The following is a 12104-nucleotide window of genomic DNA, read 5'->3' on the forward strand; positions in this document are numbered from 1 at the left end:
GGAATTTTATTTATAAAGCACTTAGTCTAAAGAGAATGTTGTCATGGTAGCCTTGCTGTGTCACTGTGAAAGAGAAAAGTGATGCTGTAGGTAAGGGCAAAGAATGACGTGAGGGAAGAAAATGTCCACGGTAATATGGAAAAGAGAATGTTTTGTAATCTGGAATTTGAAAAGTACCTACATTTTGTTTACTTGCCTGCTTTTTTCCACGGAAGGTTTGAGATGACTTATTATTAGACTTTATTGTTTCAAGTCTGTAGAAGTTTAAGAAAATGAAGAAGGTGTAGAAATCAGCATCCTCGATTAGGAGATTGCAACTACTGCTTTAAATAAGACATTTGCTGTCCCTGTGAGTTTTCATTGCCAGTGTCATCCCAGTACCCCTTAATTCTGCTAGTCAGGTGTTATTAGGGAAATGGTTTCCTGAGTTGATAATTGGCAGGCACAGTTTCACACTTTTCAATGTGTAGGACCTTTCCTGGCCGGGACTCGCAGTGGGTAACCTATTCCACCGTCCTCGGGCTACCGTTATGGTGATGGTGAAGGGAGTGGACAAGCTTGCTCTACCCCCAGGCAGTGTCATTTCGTACCCTTTGGAAAATGTGAGTATTTATTATAAAGAATTAAAGGGATGCATTTAAAATTTTGTTTTGTCAGCTGTCATTATGGATTGTGTTCTAAGCACTTGTGTGTTTTTTTTTTAATGCACTGATATATTTTTTTAATTATATGATGGTTGTAAATTTACTGAGACTTGGCTGTTTGCCATGGATGAGGATACTTTCTAAGGTAACAGGTAGAGAAATTGGCCCACTCTCAGAATAGTCAGAGGCTCAAAAAAGAGAAACCAGTTGAGAGTGTAACCTGCTGACATTTTCTAGGGCATTATTTTGTCACCTTCCCTTCCGAATTTTATCATTTTTGTGTAAGAAGGAGACTGGAGGCAATTTTGCTGGCTCACTTATCCCTTCACTGGCCTTTCAGGCAATATGGCTGACTGAGCCGTTGTGAGAGGCCATCCTTCTACTGTAAGCGTATAGAAGTCACCAAACATCTTTACATGTATCACTAAACTCGAAAGCAAGCAAGGGGTACACACAGGTGGCAGATATGAATAGAGAATTCAAAGCCACAATGGTGAGCAGGAGCTGAAGGTGAAATTGTGTTCCCTACAGAAAGCCTGGGGCTGTAAAATGCTGTCTTGTTCTTGAAAGGAGGACTATTAAAACCCCAGCTGCCCCAGGGCTACCATGAAGGAGCTGTGTTGCCACCCTTAGCTGTGGGGCCCAAAGAGCCCCCCTAAGAGAAATCGGAACTATGGGCTTGTGCTGTGCAGTCACATGCTCCAGATTCACACAATCCACCCCACACAGACACCTCCCCAGCCCAGGGCTCCTTCGGTAAAAAAGAATTGAAGAGGAGTTGAATTTACCAAACACTTGAAGGAAAAAAATGCCATGAGAAAGTCAGCAGGTGCAACAAACAGAATTCATCCCCCTAGAACTACTACAGATAACAGACCAGCCTCAAAAAGAGATTTAAAAATACATACATTAAAATTGTGAAAGAGTTTGAGGAAGGGATAGAAACCAGAGGCAGTTAAAAGATAAGATATTTTTGATATGTGGTGCTTTCATTTTCACTTAAAAATATTTTGTAATTTATACTGATTTCTTTAACCCATGAGTTATTTAGAAGTGTTGTAATAACATGGGTTCTTTCAAAATGATTTTGGATTTTTCAGTTTCTAATTTCACTGCACTGTAACACTGGTCTATGTGATGCTGATTTTGGTGGTGGTGGGGTGTTTCACACTTTTCCTGTGGTCTAGTATAGATTATCTCCAAGCACACATGACATGCTTACAAAAAAATGACCATGTACTAGGCCACAAGGCAAATCTCAATGGATAATAGTATCATATAAACCACCCTCTCTGACCACAATGCAGTTAAATCTGAATACAATAACAAAATGATACCTTAAAAAATGCTTGGAAATGGTAGAAACAAACACAAGATACGACTCCTCAGGTTTAGAGCACACTGAGGTAGACTAAAGCCAAATCAACACCTAAATATAGTGAAACTGAGGAGCTGTCAAGGACGCTAATAATCTTGCCAGAGAGAAAAGACGCTGTCATGACAAAGGAATGAGAGTAAAATGGTAGCAGATTTCTCATCATTGCCATTAGGGACCAGAAGCGCAAGAAAGGAAAAGCAGGAATCGCATAGTATGAAGCTAGGCTGAGAGAATATTGTTTAAGTAGTTATAATAAAATGATACAGAAATGAAAATTATAACTATTGGGAGGGTGGAGAGAGAGAGTGCTAGGGGATAGGGCTGTGGTTGGTAATGTGGGAGAGCTAGATCCTCATTTTCTATAATGGGTGATAAATACATAATGCCTAAAATTAAAAAATCAAGATGGAATAGTATAAACATTATTTAGAGGTGGTGGTGAAAAGAAAAGGAAACAAAGGATTTGAAGGTGAGTGCTATAAATAGGTACTAAGGACGTAATGTTCAGTCAGCATGATGACTGTAGTTAACACTGCTGTGTGATAACATGTGAAAGTTGTCAAGAGGGTAAATTCTAAGTTATCACAAGGAAAAAAATTCTCTTTTTTGCTTTCTCTTTTTTTTGTATCTATATGAGATGGATGTTCACTAAACTTATTGCAGTAATCATTTCACAGTATATGTAAGTCAAACCATCATGTTGTACACCTTAAAACTTACACAGTGATGTATGTTAACGGTCTCTCAATAAAACTGGAAAAAGTAACTCGAAGTGAGGAAGAAAAAAGGTGGGGGAGGAAAGAAAGTACCTCATAGAAATAGCAAATGGATGCGCAAACTTGTCTTCCATAGAAAGTCTTAGATAATTGTCTCTTTAAACTGCATGTATATATAACTCTTAAAAATTAATTTTTAAAAAGCCAACAAGAAAAGATAGCTGGAATAGACACAGTCCTAAATAATTCCTTGGTTGAGGAGAAAATTATGGTGGAAGTGTTGAAATTATTTGGAACTGAATATCACAAATGTGCCATATATTTAAAAAAATTGTGCGGTACAGCTAAAGTGGTAAGAAGAGGGAAAATTTAGAACCCTACATGCACATGTTAGATAATTTAAAAGATTGGAAATTAACGAGCTAAAGAAACCAGAAGAATTTCAGAGTAAATGGAAGGAAGGGAACAATTAAAAATGAAAGACATGAAAAAGATACTTTTAGTCTTTGCGAAGATTATTAAGTAGCTTGTTGTGTGATTTCTGTGAAAATCACTGTAGAAGATCTCTTTTACCGTATATATGGGGGCTTCCCTGGCGGCGCAGTGGTTGAGAATCGGCCTGCCGATGCAGGGTCACGATGCGGGTTCGTGACCCGGTCCGGGAGAATCCCACATGCCGCGGAGCGGCTGGGCCCGTGAGCCATGGCCGCTGAGCCTGCGCGTCCGGAGCCTGCGTACCGCAAAAAAGGGAAACAAAACAAAACAAAACAAAACGTATGTATGTATGGGACGTCCCTGGTCCAGTGGTTAAGACGCCGCGCTTCCACTGCAGGGGGCACAGGTTCCGTCCCTGGTCAGGGAACTATGATCCCATATGCCACACAGCACAGCCAAAAAATAAGGTATATTAAAATGAAACATTTTAAAACAGACTAGCCTCATTTTACAGGAGTAGAAGCTGTGAAAAGAGGTCATGTTATTGCTTGACCCTGACTGACTGCTTCTAATCCTTTTACTGGCAGTAGGAGGAAAGATACAAGGCTCTGAGGGAAACCCCCCCCCCCAAAAAAAAGCCTTAGAATTCCACTTAAAGCTTCTATTTGATTAGCTAGCTGTTATCATTCGATTCTCAAGTCCTGTAGATACAGAATTTCCATTTTTCCCAGGACAAACATGTGTATCCTTATAATGTAGTAGAAGAAAACAGTCATGGCATTTTAAGCATGACCTCTTTTCCTTTTATAGTACAGCAGTCTATATAATTTTTTCTTTTCCTTCACAGTTTGGAGCTCACCTGACTCAGTAGCTTCTCCAATTTGATTGCTAGGGACACGTTACCTTTAATCTTCAACTTTCCTGCTGTGTGTGCCACTGAGGTGAAATGAGGCTGGAGAGTTTGTTCCATGTTCTCGTATTCCTTCCAAAGCCCAAGGAAGTGGAGTGTGTGCTTGCAAGAGGAGGAGCGCTTGTGGCCGACTCAGGGAGCTTGCAACAGGATGCTTTTGCCAGCTGGAACTCTTCCCCTTCTTCAGTTACTCATTAACTTACTTTAAGAGAATTTGGGGAAGAGTTAATATGCATCTTGTGTAAGAGTAAAAAATAGATTACACTTCACGTTTATTTAATCACATTTATTTCTGCCTGGGCCACATTAACGAGCTACTTATACACATGAACCTTTTAATAGTAAAGGGAATTACTGGGGGGGAAAAAATCACTGTACGAAATCTCCATTAAAACAAAAACATTACTACTGTACTGCTTGTAATAATATTAAGAATAAAGTAAGTTTTTGAGGGGAAAATTACCATAATTTATTTTAAAAAATAAGGTGGGGCAAAAACAGGTCTATGGGAATAGAAGTCAGAATTTTGGTTACCCTTGGGGGTGGAGGGAGTGGGTAGAGAGGCTTGTAGGGTGCTGATGTTTTGTTTTGCTCTGGTTGGGTTATATGAGCATATCCATTTGTAAATATTCCTTGAGCTTTTACTCCAAGATTTGTGCACCATATTATATGTATGTTTCCCTTTAATAATAAATTCACGGAAAGAAGTACATTTTATCACAGTTAGTTATTTCGGTTTGTTAATATCAGGTGTTCCCAAGGTAAATTTCACATTCAGAATTCTTGTGACATACTTTATTTATGCCTTGCCTGAGTCTTCAGTCTGTCTGAAGACCAAACCCTACATCTTATTAAACATTTATGAAATTCTGAAATGAAAAATGGTCTCTCTTTCAATTATATTCAAGTCTTCAAATTCCTTTGACCTTCTCTTAAATGCAAGTTAATACATTATTGTAGAATATGGCACATTTTATCAATATTGAAACCAGATGTATTGCTGCTTAAAACACCTGAATGACCACCAGAAAATGGTCGTTTGTGGAAGGTAGTGTTTTGTCCTTTACTTTGCACGTTTTTTCTCACGTAGGCACATTTGGAGACACAAACTCATTGGCCCACTAGGGGGCTGTTTAATCTTCTTGTGCCCTCAAAAGGGCTCTTTGCGTTTGGACATGATTTTAGGTCTTTTGAATTTCCATAGAAAATGCTGGTACTTTTTTTTTTTTTTTAAGCCTCCTTTTTTTTAATACTATGTAAATGATTTTTCTTCCCATTTTGGTTCAGATAATAATTGAGATCTCACTATTAAATTTCAGGCAGTTCCTTTTAGTCTTGACAGCGTTGCAAATTCCATTCACTCCTTATTTTCTGAAGAAACTCCTGTAGTTTTACAGTTGGCTCCCAGTGAGGAAGTAAGTGTGATACGGTTTCTATTTTAAATGCTTTAAAAAATAAGCTTGCTTTATTTAATGAAAATTTAACAGACCTCTGTATATTGGAAATAATCTGTAGAATGTAACAAAATTTTGGATTCTCGCAGAGAGTGTACATGGTGGGGAAGGCAAACTCGGTTTTTGAAGATCTCTCAGTAACACTAAGACAGCTCCGCAATCGACTGTTTCAAGAAAACTCCGTTCTCAGTTCACTTCCCCTCAATTCTCTGAGTAGGAACAATGAAGTAAGTAGTACAGTTATTGAATGAATAAATGAACATCATTAGTAATTTCCCATTTCTTCTTATGCTCCTGACTTTAGAGCAAACTTGAAATTTTAGAAAATGAAAAGTTTTGCAAGTTTATTGCTTGGAGTAGATTTTTTTCCTTTAGTGTAATTTTTAAAAAATAAATCTCATGAATGAATTGACTCTCTTTGTGAGCTGATCTGTAGTAATAAATAGCACTACACTCTAGCGCAAGGGTTGCCACCAATAATCCTGACAGGCCAGAAATCACAGTAACTAGCTGGTAGAGCTGTGTGGACCTGGTAATGTGGGAGCCATTATTCACTGCCACTTTTTGATGTGTTGCCTCGTTTTTCTAATTCATTCTTGACTGTACAGTGGAGGGCACCACCCTTACTTTTGACTCCTGCATGCCAGCTTCACCACCTGTTCATGCACCCTCTTAACCACATGGCATGCCACCTTTGTGGTAGCCTCCCTTCTTCACCCACTCTGGATGACCAGGACCACCATCTTTTATTCTTCAAGGGATGTGAGCAAAGTAGGCTACTGGCAGGACCTCGTTGCAGTGCGCCAGAATATTCTGATGCCCTGAGGGAAAACCAGTTTAGAGTTTAGATGCTTTATCACAGCTTTATCAAAAATAAAGCTGTTGGGCTTCCCTGGTGGCGCAGTGGTTGAGAGTCCGCCTGCCGATGCAGGGGACACGGGTTCGTGCCCCGGTCCGGGAAGATCCCACATGCCGCGGAGCGGCTGAGCCTGCGCGTCCGGAGCCTGTGCTCTGCAACGGGAGAGGCCACAGAGGCCCGCGTACTGCAAAAAAATAAATAAAATAAAATAAAATAATGCTCGTTTCTTTCTGCTCTCTGCAGGTTGATCTGCTTTTTCTTTCTGAACTGCAAGTGCTACATGATATCTCAAGTCTGGTAAGTAGGCTTCTCTAATTTTTCAGTTCCATTTATTCTGGTTCCAGGAGACATTTCTAGAGAGTCCTTGAATGATATAGGGAAACATAGTGAAACCACTCAAAAAGTTTATGTGCCCTAGATTTATGATTCCATGAAAGTTGAGAAATCAGCGGTGGTGTTGGGAAGTTTGAACTCATCTCACGTTAACAAATTACTTTGCACTTCTACCTTTAGGAGGGATAGTAATATTAATATATCTTCCAAAGAACACAGGCTTCTGACCTGTTGATTTCTTGTCAGACATCAAGACTTAAACAGTTTGTACTAATAATGCAGTCGACCAAGTCAGGAAGGGAATATATATGCCTATAGTGAATTTTTTTCTTTTTTCTTTTTTTTTGGGTGAATGACTTTTTTAAAAAAAACCCTCCTATGATGAAATAGAAAATCTTACCCGTGTGCTATCTTCTGAAGTTGTTGCCCAAACTCTCAGTGGGGTTGGTTTGGGGAGTGTGGAAGTGTAGTGCTGGTGGTGTGGGAGGTGACTGCTCTGTGAGCACTGATGGCTCGTCTCTTCTGGGATCAATCTGGTCCAACCATCTGCTCTCTCATACCCTGGCCCGTATCTGAGGTTTTTAATCCTAAAAATGAGATTTGTGTTGGATTTATCAGAAACTCCCATTTAAACCAGTTCTAGACTATTGTGGTACCCTGGGGTGCTTCTGCCTAGTTTAGTTAGGTGTAAAACTCCAACTGGCTGTGTTTGACAATACTTCACCTATTTCCTTTTGTTTGTTCTCCTAAGTTGTCTCGACATAAGCATCTAGCCAAGGATCATTCTCCTGATTTATACTCACTGGAGCTGGCAGGTTTGGACGAAATTGGGAAACGTTACGGGGAAGACTCTGAACAATTTAGAGATGCTTCTAAGATCCTTGTTGATGCTCTACAAAAGGTAAACAAACCATCAATGGGGTGTGCGCAGTTACTTTTAGCCTCCTAGTGGGAAAAATCTGCTTAGTGATTGAAGTCTTTTACTCACCTTCTTTGAGGGCCCTCTAATTTCAGCGAGGTATGTTGGGGTGTCTGTCTTTCTTCTTTTTTTTTGGCCTTGCCGAGCGGCTTGCAGGATCTTAGTTCCTCGACCAGGGATCGAACCCGGGCCCCGGCAGTGAAAGTGCCAAGTCCTACCACTGGACCACCAGGGAAATCCCAGGGATGTCTCCCTCTCTCTAATGCTGGCATAGGCAGCACAGGAAATGATCAATAACTCTAGCACAGTACTTTTTTTTCTTTTCTTTTTGGCTTGGCATGGTAAAATATATCTAACATAAATTTACCATTTAACCATTTCTAAGTATACAGCTCTGTGGCACTAAGTACATTCACGTTGTTGGGCAACTGTACCACCATCCATCGCCAGAACTTTCAGCTTCCCTGAAACTCTGTCCCCGTTAATCCCTATGAAATAACCGAAGGAGAACACTTAGCACGGTACCAGACATTTAGCAGATACTAGAAATGCTAGTTTCTTCTGCCCTTGACGTTATTCACCTGCAGCTCTTCAGTGAGGCTTCATAGTTAAATCTTTCTTTGTAGATGTTTGCGATCAACCAGAGACAACAAAGGTTTCATGTTTCCTACTTCCCTGCCCCCGACTTACACACCAACAGATTCAGTGACTACCCAGTTTATATGTTGAATCTTAACACTTTTCTGAATATTTAAGACTTGCCTATTTTAAGACACAGTGTATTTCATGAGCCAGTAGGTAATTGTATTTGTTCTTGTAGTGCACAGAAGCTTTACAAAAATTTTAAGTAAGTGTGTGTGTTGAGATTCATAGTCATGTCAGTAACTCTTCAGTTTGCAGATGACATGTACAATCTCTACGGTGGGAATGCAGTGGTAGAGTTAGTGACTGTCAGATCGTTCGACACATCCCTTGCGAGGAAGACTAGGACTATCCTTGAGGCAAAACAAGCGGTGAGTACGTTTTTAGGTTAACTCTAAAAACCCCACTAAATCCTGTATCACTTGTGGGCAGTATGAATGAGCAGTCAGTAAATCTGAAAAACAAACAATTTTTTGCCAGTGATGCTCAGTTCTTTGGGGCTGTAAGATAATGCAAGACTTTGTTAGGGATGATAGCAAATGTGTCAGAGCCCATAAGATAATTCAAATATGGAGACCTCAGAAGTTAACGTGAGGGAGTGGTGCGGCGCTCTCAACTTGTGGAGTCTGCTTTTCTCAGAGGTACATTGTCTTTGTGGTACAGTCTCCCATTTTCCGGCTACGTACACTCTCTATTTATTAATACAATTGTTTTGACCTGGATCTTGCTTTGATTTTTTAGAGGATCATAGGCAAGGGTGCCAGCCCTAGTAAAACAAGCGCGTGTGCGCGCACGGCCAAGAACATTACTACTTTACTTACAGCTGGCTTCATCTCAGAGCAGGCGGATTCCCAGTCGTTTATGGACACTCTCCTCTGTTTTACCAATCGCTGTGTGGGACTTAGAGTGAGATGCTCAAAAGTAATGTGTTCAAGATAATGTAGATGTGACTGGTTTGCGATTTGTTTCATCCTAAACAGGAGTGGAAGGATCTCTGTTTAAGACAGCATGGCAGGCTAGACAAACTACAGAGCTAGAAATAGTGGATATTAATAAACACCCTCTTGAATGCACAGTTTAACTCTCAAAAAAGTAAGGGAACTCTTCAGGAGCAACTAAAGAAAGGGAACTGGAGAACTGTGTGTTAGGCTGTCCTGGGAACATTTCCAGTTGGGTTACCGAGCAACTGGCTCTCTGTGGGGAGTTGGAACTGACGCCTCCCCGTGAAGCTGGGACCCTGAAAGGGCCGCGCCTGCAGTGAGAGGGCAGACTAGAAAACAGCCTGCCTGCCAGCAGAAGGAGACAGGAAGGCAGCTTGGGGGCTGTGCAGTGGGGGTAATGTGCTGGGGGTGGAATGTCTCCTAGGGGATCCTTAACCACAGGGCCACCTTTATGTGGGTTTGAGGCTCAAATTTATACTATCCTCAAGTTCTAGGAAGCCCCAGGCCAAGAAACAAACCTCGGCCCCAGGCTGGTAAGACCGGTGGCCTCCAGCAGCAGCAAATGTAGAAACCTCCCTGGCAGGCAGGACACACCTTCCACACACAGCATACAAAGTATGTAACATGTAATACTAGTTAAAGAATTTTAAAAATTAACGTTATAAAGCTGAAGAGAATACTTGTTCTTCTGAAGCTCCCTCTTGTCTTATTTCTTTACCCTCCCCATCTAGAGGTAATTGCTTCTCCTGGATATTATGTTAACCATGGTAACCATTATCATACTATATATATTTTACTCTGAGCAAAGGCTCAGTATTGTTTTTAAGAGCCATGCAAGTTGATAAATACAGCCGTAAAATGAACTGAACTACCCTATATTCCACTGGATGTGCCACAATTATCCATCCCGTTGATGGATATCCTTGCACATGTCTTGGTACACATCTAGAAGTGTTCCCCAGGGCATGAACTGGCTGGATCACAGTATACTTACACTGTCAAGTTTATCGGCGTTGCAAGCAGTTGGAGCACTATACACCAACAGTGTGCTTACCTGTGAAGGCTCCCCCTTCTCCGTTCCTCCTAATAAAAAAGGAGCTCTTATGCCACTTATTAATATAGTTTGTTAGATAAATGAATCATAGCTAGCTAGCAAATTGGGATAATTTCCTAACTTAACATTTCTTCCCTCTTGATTTTCTTTTCTTTATTGTAGAAGGACCCATCAAGTACCTATAACCTCGCATATAAGTATAATTTTGAATATCCAGTGGTTTTCAACATGATACTTTGGATAATGATCGCCTTGGCCTTGGCTGTGATTATCACCTCTTACAATATTTGGAACATGGATCCTGGATATGATAGCATCATTTACAGGATGACAAACCAGAAGATTCGAATGGATTGAACTTCCCTTATGCCAACTTAGAAAAGGGGTTTGGAAATTGGCTGTTTTCGTTATAATAAATCTTTCAGTGTAAAGTGGACAGTATGAAATTATAAAAAAGCAGATTTGTGTTCTCTATTTTGTGTGCCTGTGATGATGCTCTTTTAGAGTGAATTGTATTGATGTGAGTTGATCTGTGTGACATAGGTTCCATAATGTGCTCAAATACTATGATTGATATAACCATTTAATATAATTAATTTCATTCCATTTAATATTTGGAAACATGCACTGAAATAAACAAACATAGGACAGTTTGTGTTAATTTATGTTGGGAAAATGCACTGGATTTGAAATGCTTAACTTACTTCCTTTACATAGGACAGGTGAAAGTGATAACTGGACTGTTAATTATACTATGAACGTCTTAATGTAAATATCTCTGAAACGAGTAAAGGTTTTTTAACTTCAAGCAGCTCTAAAACTATGTATGTGCTCATATAGTCACTTAGATTTGGACTTCCATCTGATTGACAGACTATAGCTGTTTTTTAACCTCTTCTGAAAGTTTGGTGATCCGAATGGTCAGGTGTGGATATTAAAGATACTGCATTGAAGGAACTAGCTTTGTGGAGTTACAGATGCTTGTAATTATACACATACCCAATGGGGCATGATTTCAGTAGTTTTTTCCCCCTTTTGTAAGTAAGTAAGTTACTCTGGTTGTTCTGTAGAATGCTAAGTGGAAGTAGATGCTCCCTACTTTTCATGCGGAAGTGGACCAATGTCTATAAAGAGTGGCAAAATAAAGTTAATAATGATCCCAAATTTGTGTCATTTCAATATTAACTCTCTTTTGTATTGTAAAAACCTAACTGAAAAGGGTTTGAATCTAATCAAAATTGGCTGTTTTGTTACACAAAACTGTGTATTCTCACTGCCTCCTGAGATTCATTACCAATATGAGGAAGACATTTCAATTACTATGCTTGTTACTGAATTTATAAATTCACACTTAGACTTCAGGTAGGGAAGGCTTAAATTTCCTTCAGTAAGGTGAATATACAACTAATTGATTATAGAGTATGAAGCTAAAGTTACTTTAGTATGAGAGTTGTGCTGCCCTGCCCCTGGGAACCCTACTTGGGTTTAGTATTGGCTGTGTCTGCCTCTTCTTTGCAAAGAAAGAACATCAAATCATTTCTAAATAACCTGAGAAGACAGAGTCTATTTAGCTGCGTTTTCTAGCAACCACTACTGCAGGATGCCGTTGACAGTTACAGTGTTAAAACTTCCATAGAGTGGAGGAAAGTTTTGTTTTCTTTTTGCCTCTCACTGAACTATAAATAGTGACGCTGCTAACTCCACAGCAAAGAAAAACTAATGGCCCGAAAATCACTCAAGTGTTCTCCTCCACCACTACCCCCTGCCAAGTTTATGAGGGTGAGGGCATTTTCACCAAACACTCTGACCCCCACGGAAC

At 40.0% G+C, this 12104-nt stretch overlaps 1 protein-coding gene and 1 non-coding gene across 4 annotated transcripts in view; one reads left to right on the forward strand and one right to left on the reverse strand.

The window, feature by feature from the left end:
* ATP6AP2 (ATPase H+ transporting accessory protein 2) overlaps positions 1 to 11445 on the forward strand; it is an 18954-nt gene extending 7509 nt beyond the window's left edge. Inside the window, exons 3-9 of one of the 3 annotated variants that reach the window (XM_007451981.1) lie at positions 471 to 602; positions 5403 to 5498; positions 5627 to 5764; positions 6640 to 6693; positions 7481 to 7630; positions 8542 to 8661; positions 10448 to 11445. In XM_007451981.1, coding sequence (XP_007452043.1) covers positions 471 to 602; positions 5403 to 5498; positions 5627 to 5764; positions 6640 to 6693; positions 7481 to 7630; positions 8542 to 8661; positions 10448 to 10642 — 885 coding nt within the window. In that variant the 3' untranslated portion in view covers positions 10643 to 11445. The remainder of the gene's footprint in view (positions 1 to 470; positions 603 to 5402; positions 5499 to 5626; positions 5765 to 6639; positions 6694 to 7480; positions 7631 to 8541; positions 8662 to 10447) is intronic. The other 2 variants (XM_007451982.1, XM_007451983.1) reach the window with 2 other exon arrangements.
* On the reverse strand, positions 7813 to 7883 carry TRNAE-UUC (transfer RNA glutamic acid (anticodon UUC)). The gene has a single exon. It is a non-coding gene; the product is annotated as a tRNA-Glu (tRNA).
* Positions 11446 to 12104: the final 659 nt, after the last annotated feature.

This window comes from Lipotes vexillifer, unplaced genomic scaffold (assembly GCF_000442215.2).
Source record: "Lipotes vexillifer unplaced genomic scaffold, Lipotes_vexillifer_v1.1 scaffold847, whole genome shotgun sequence".
Taxonomy (NCBI): domain Eukaryota; kingdom Metazoa; phylum Chordata; class Mammalia; order Artiodactyla; family Lipotidae; genus Lipotes; species Lipotes vexillifer.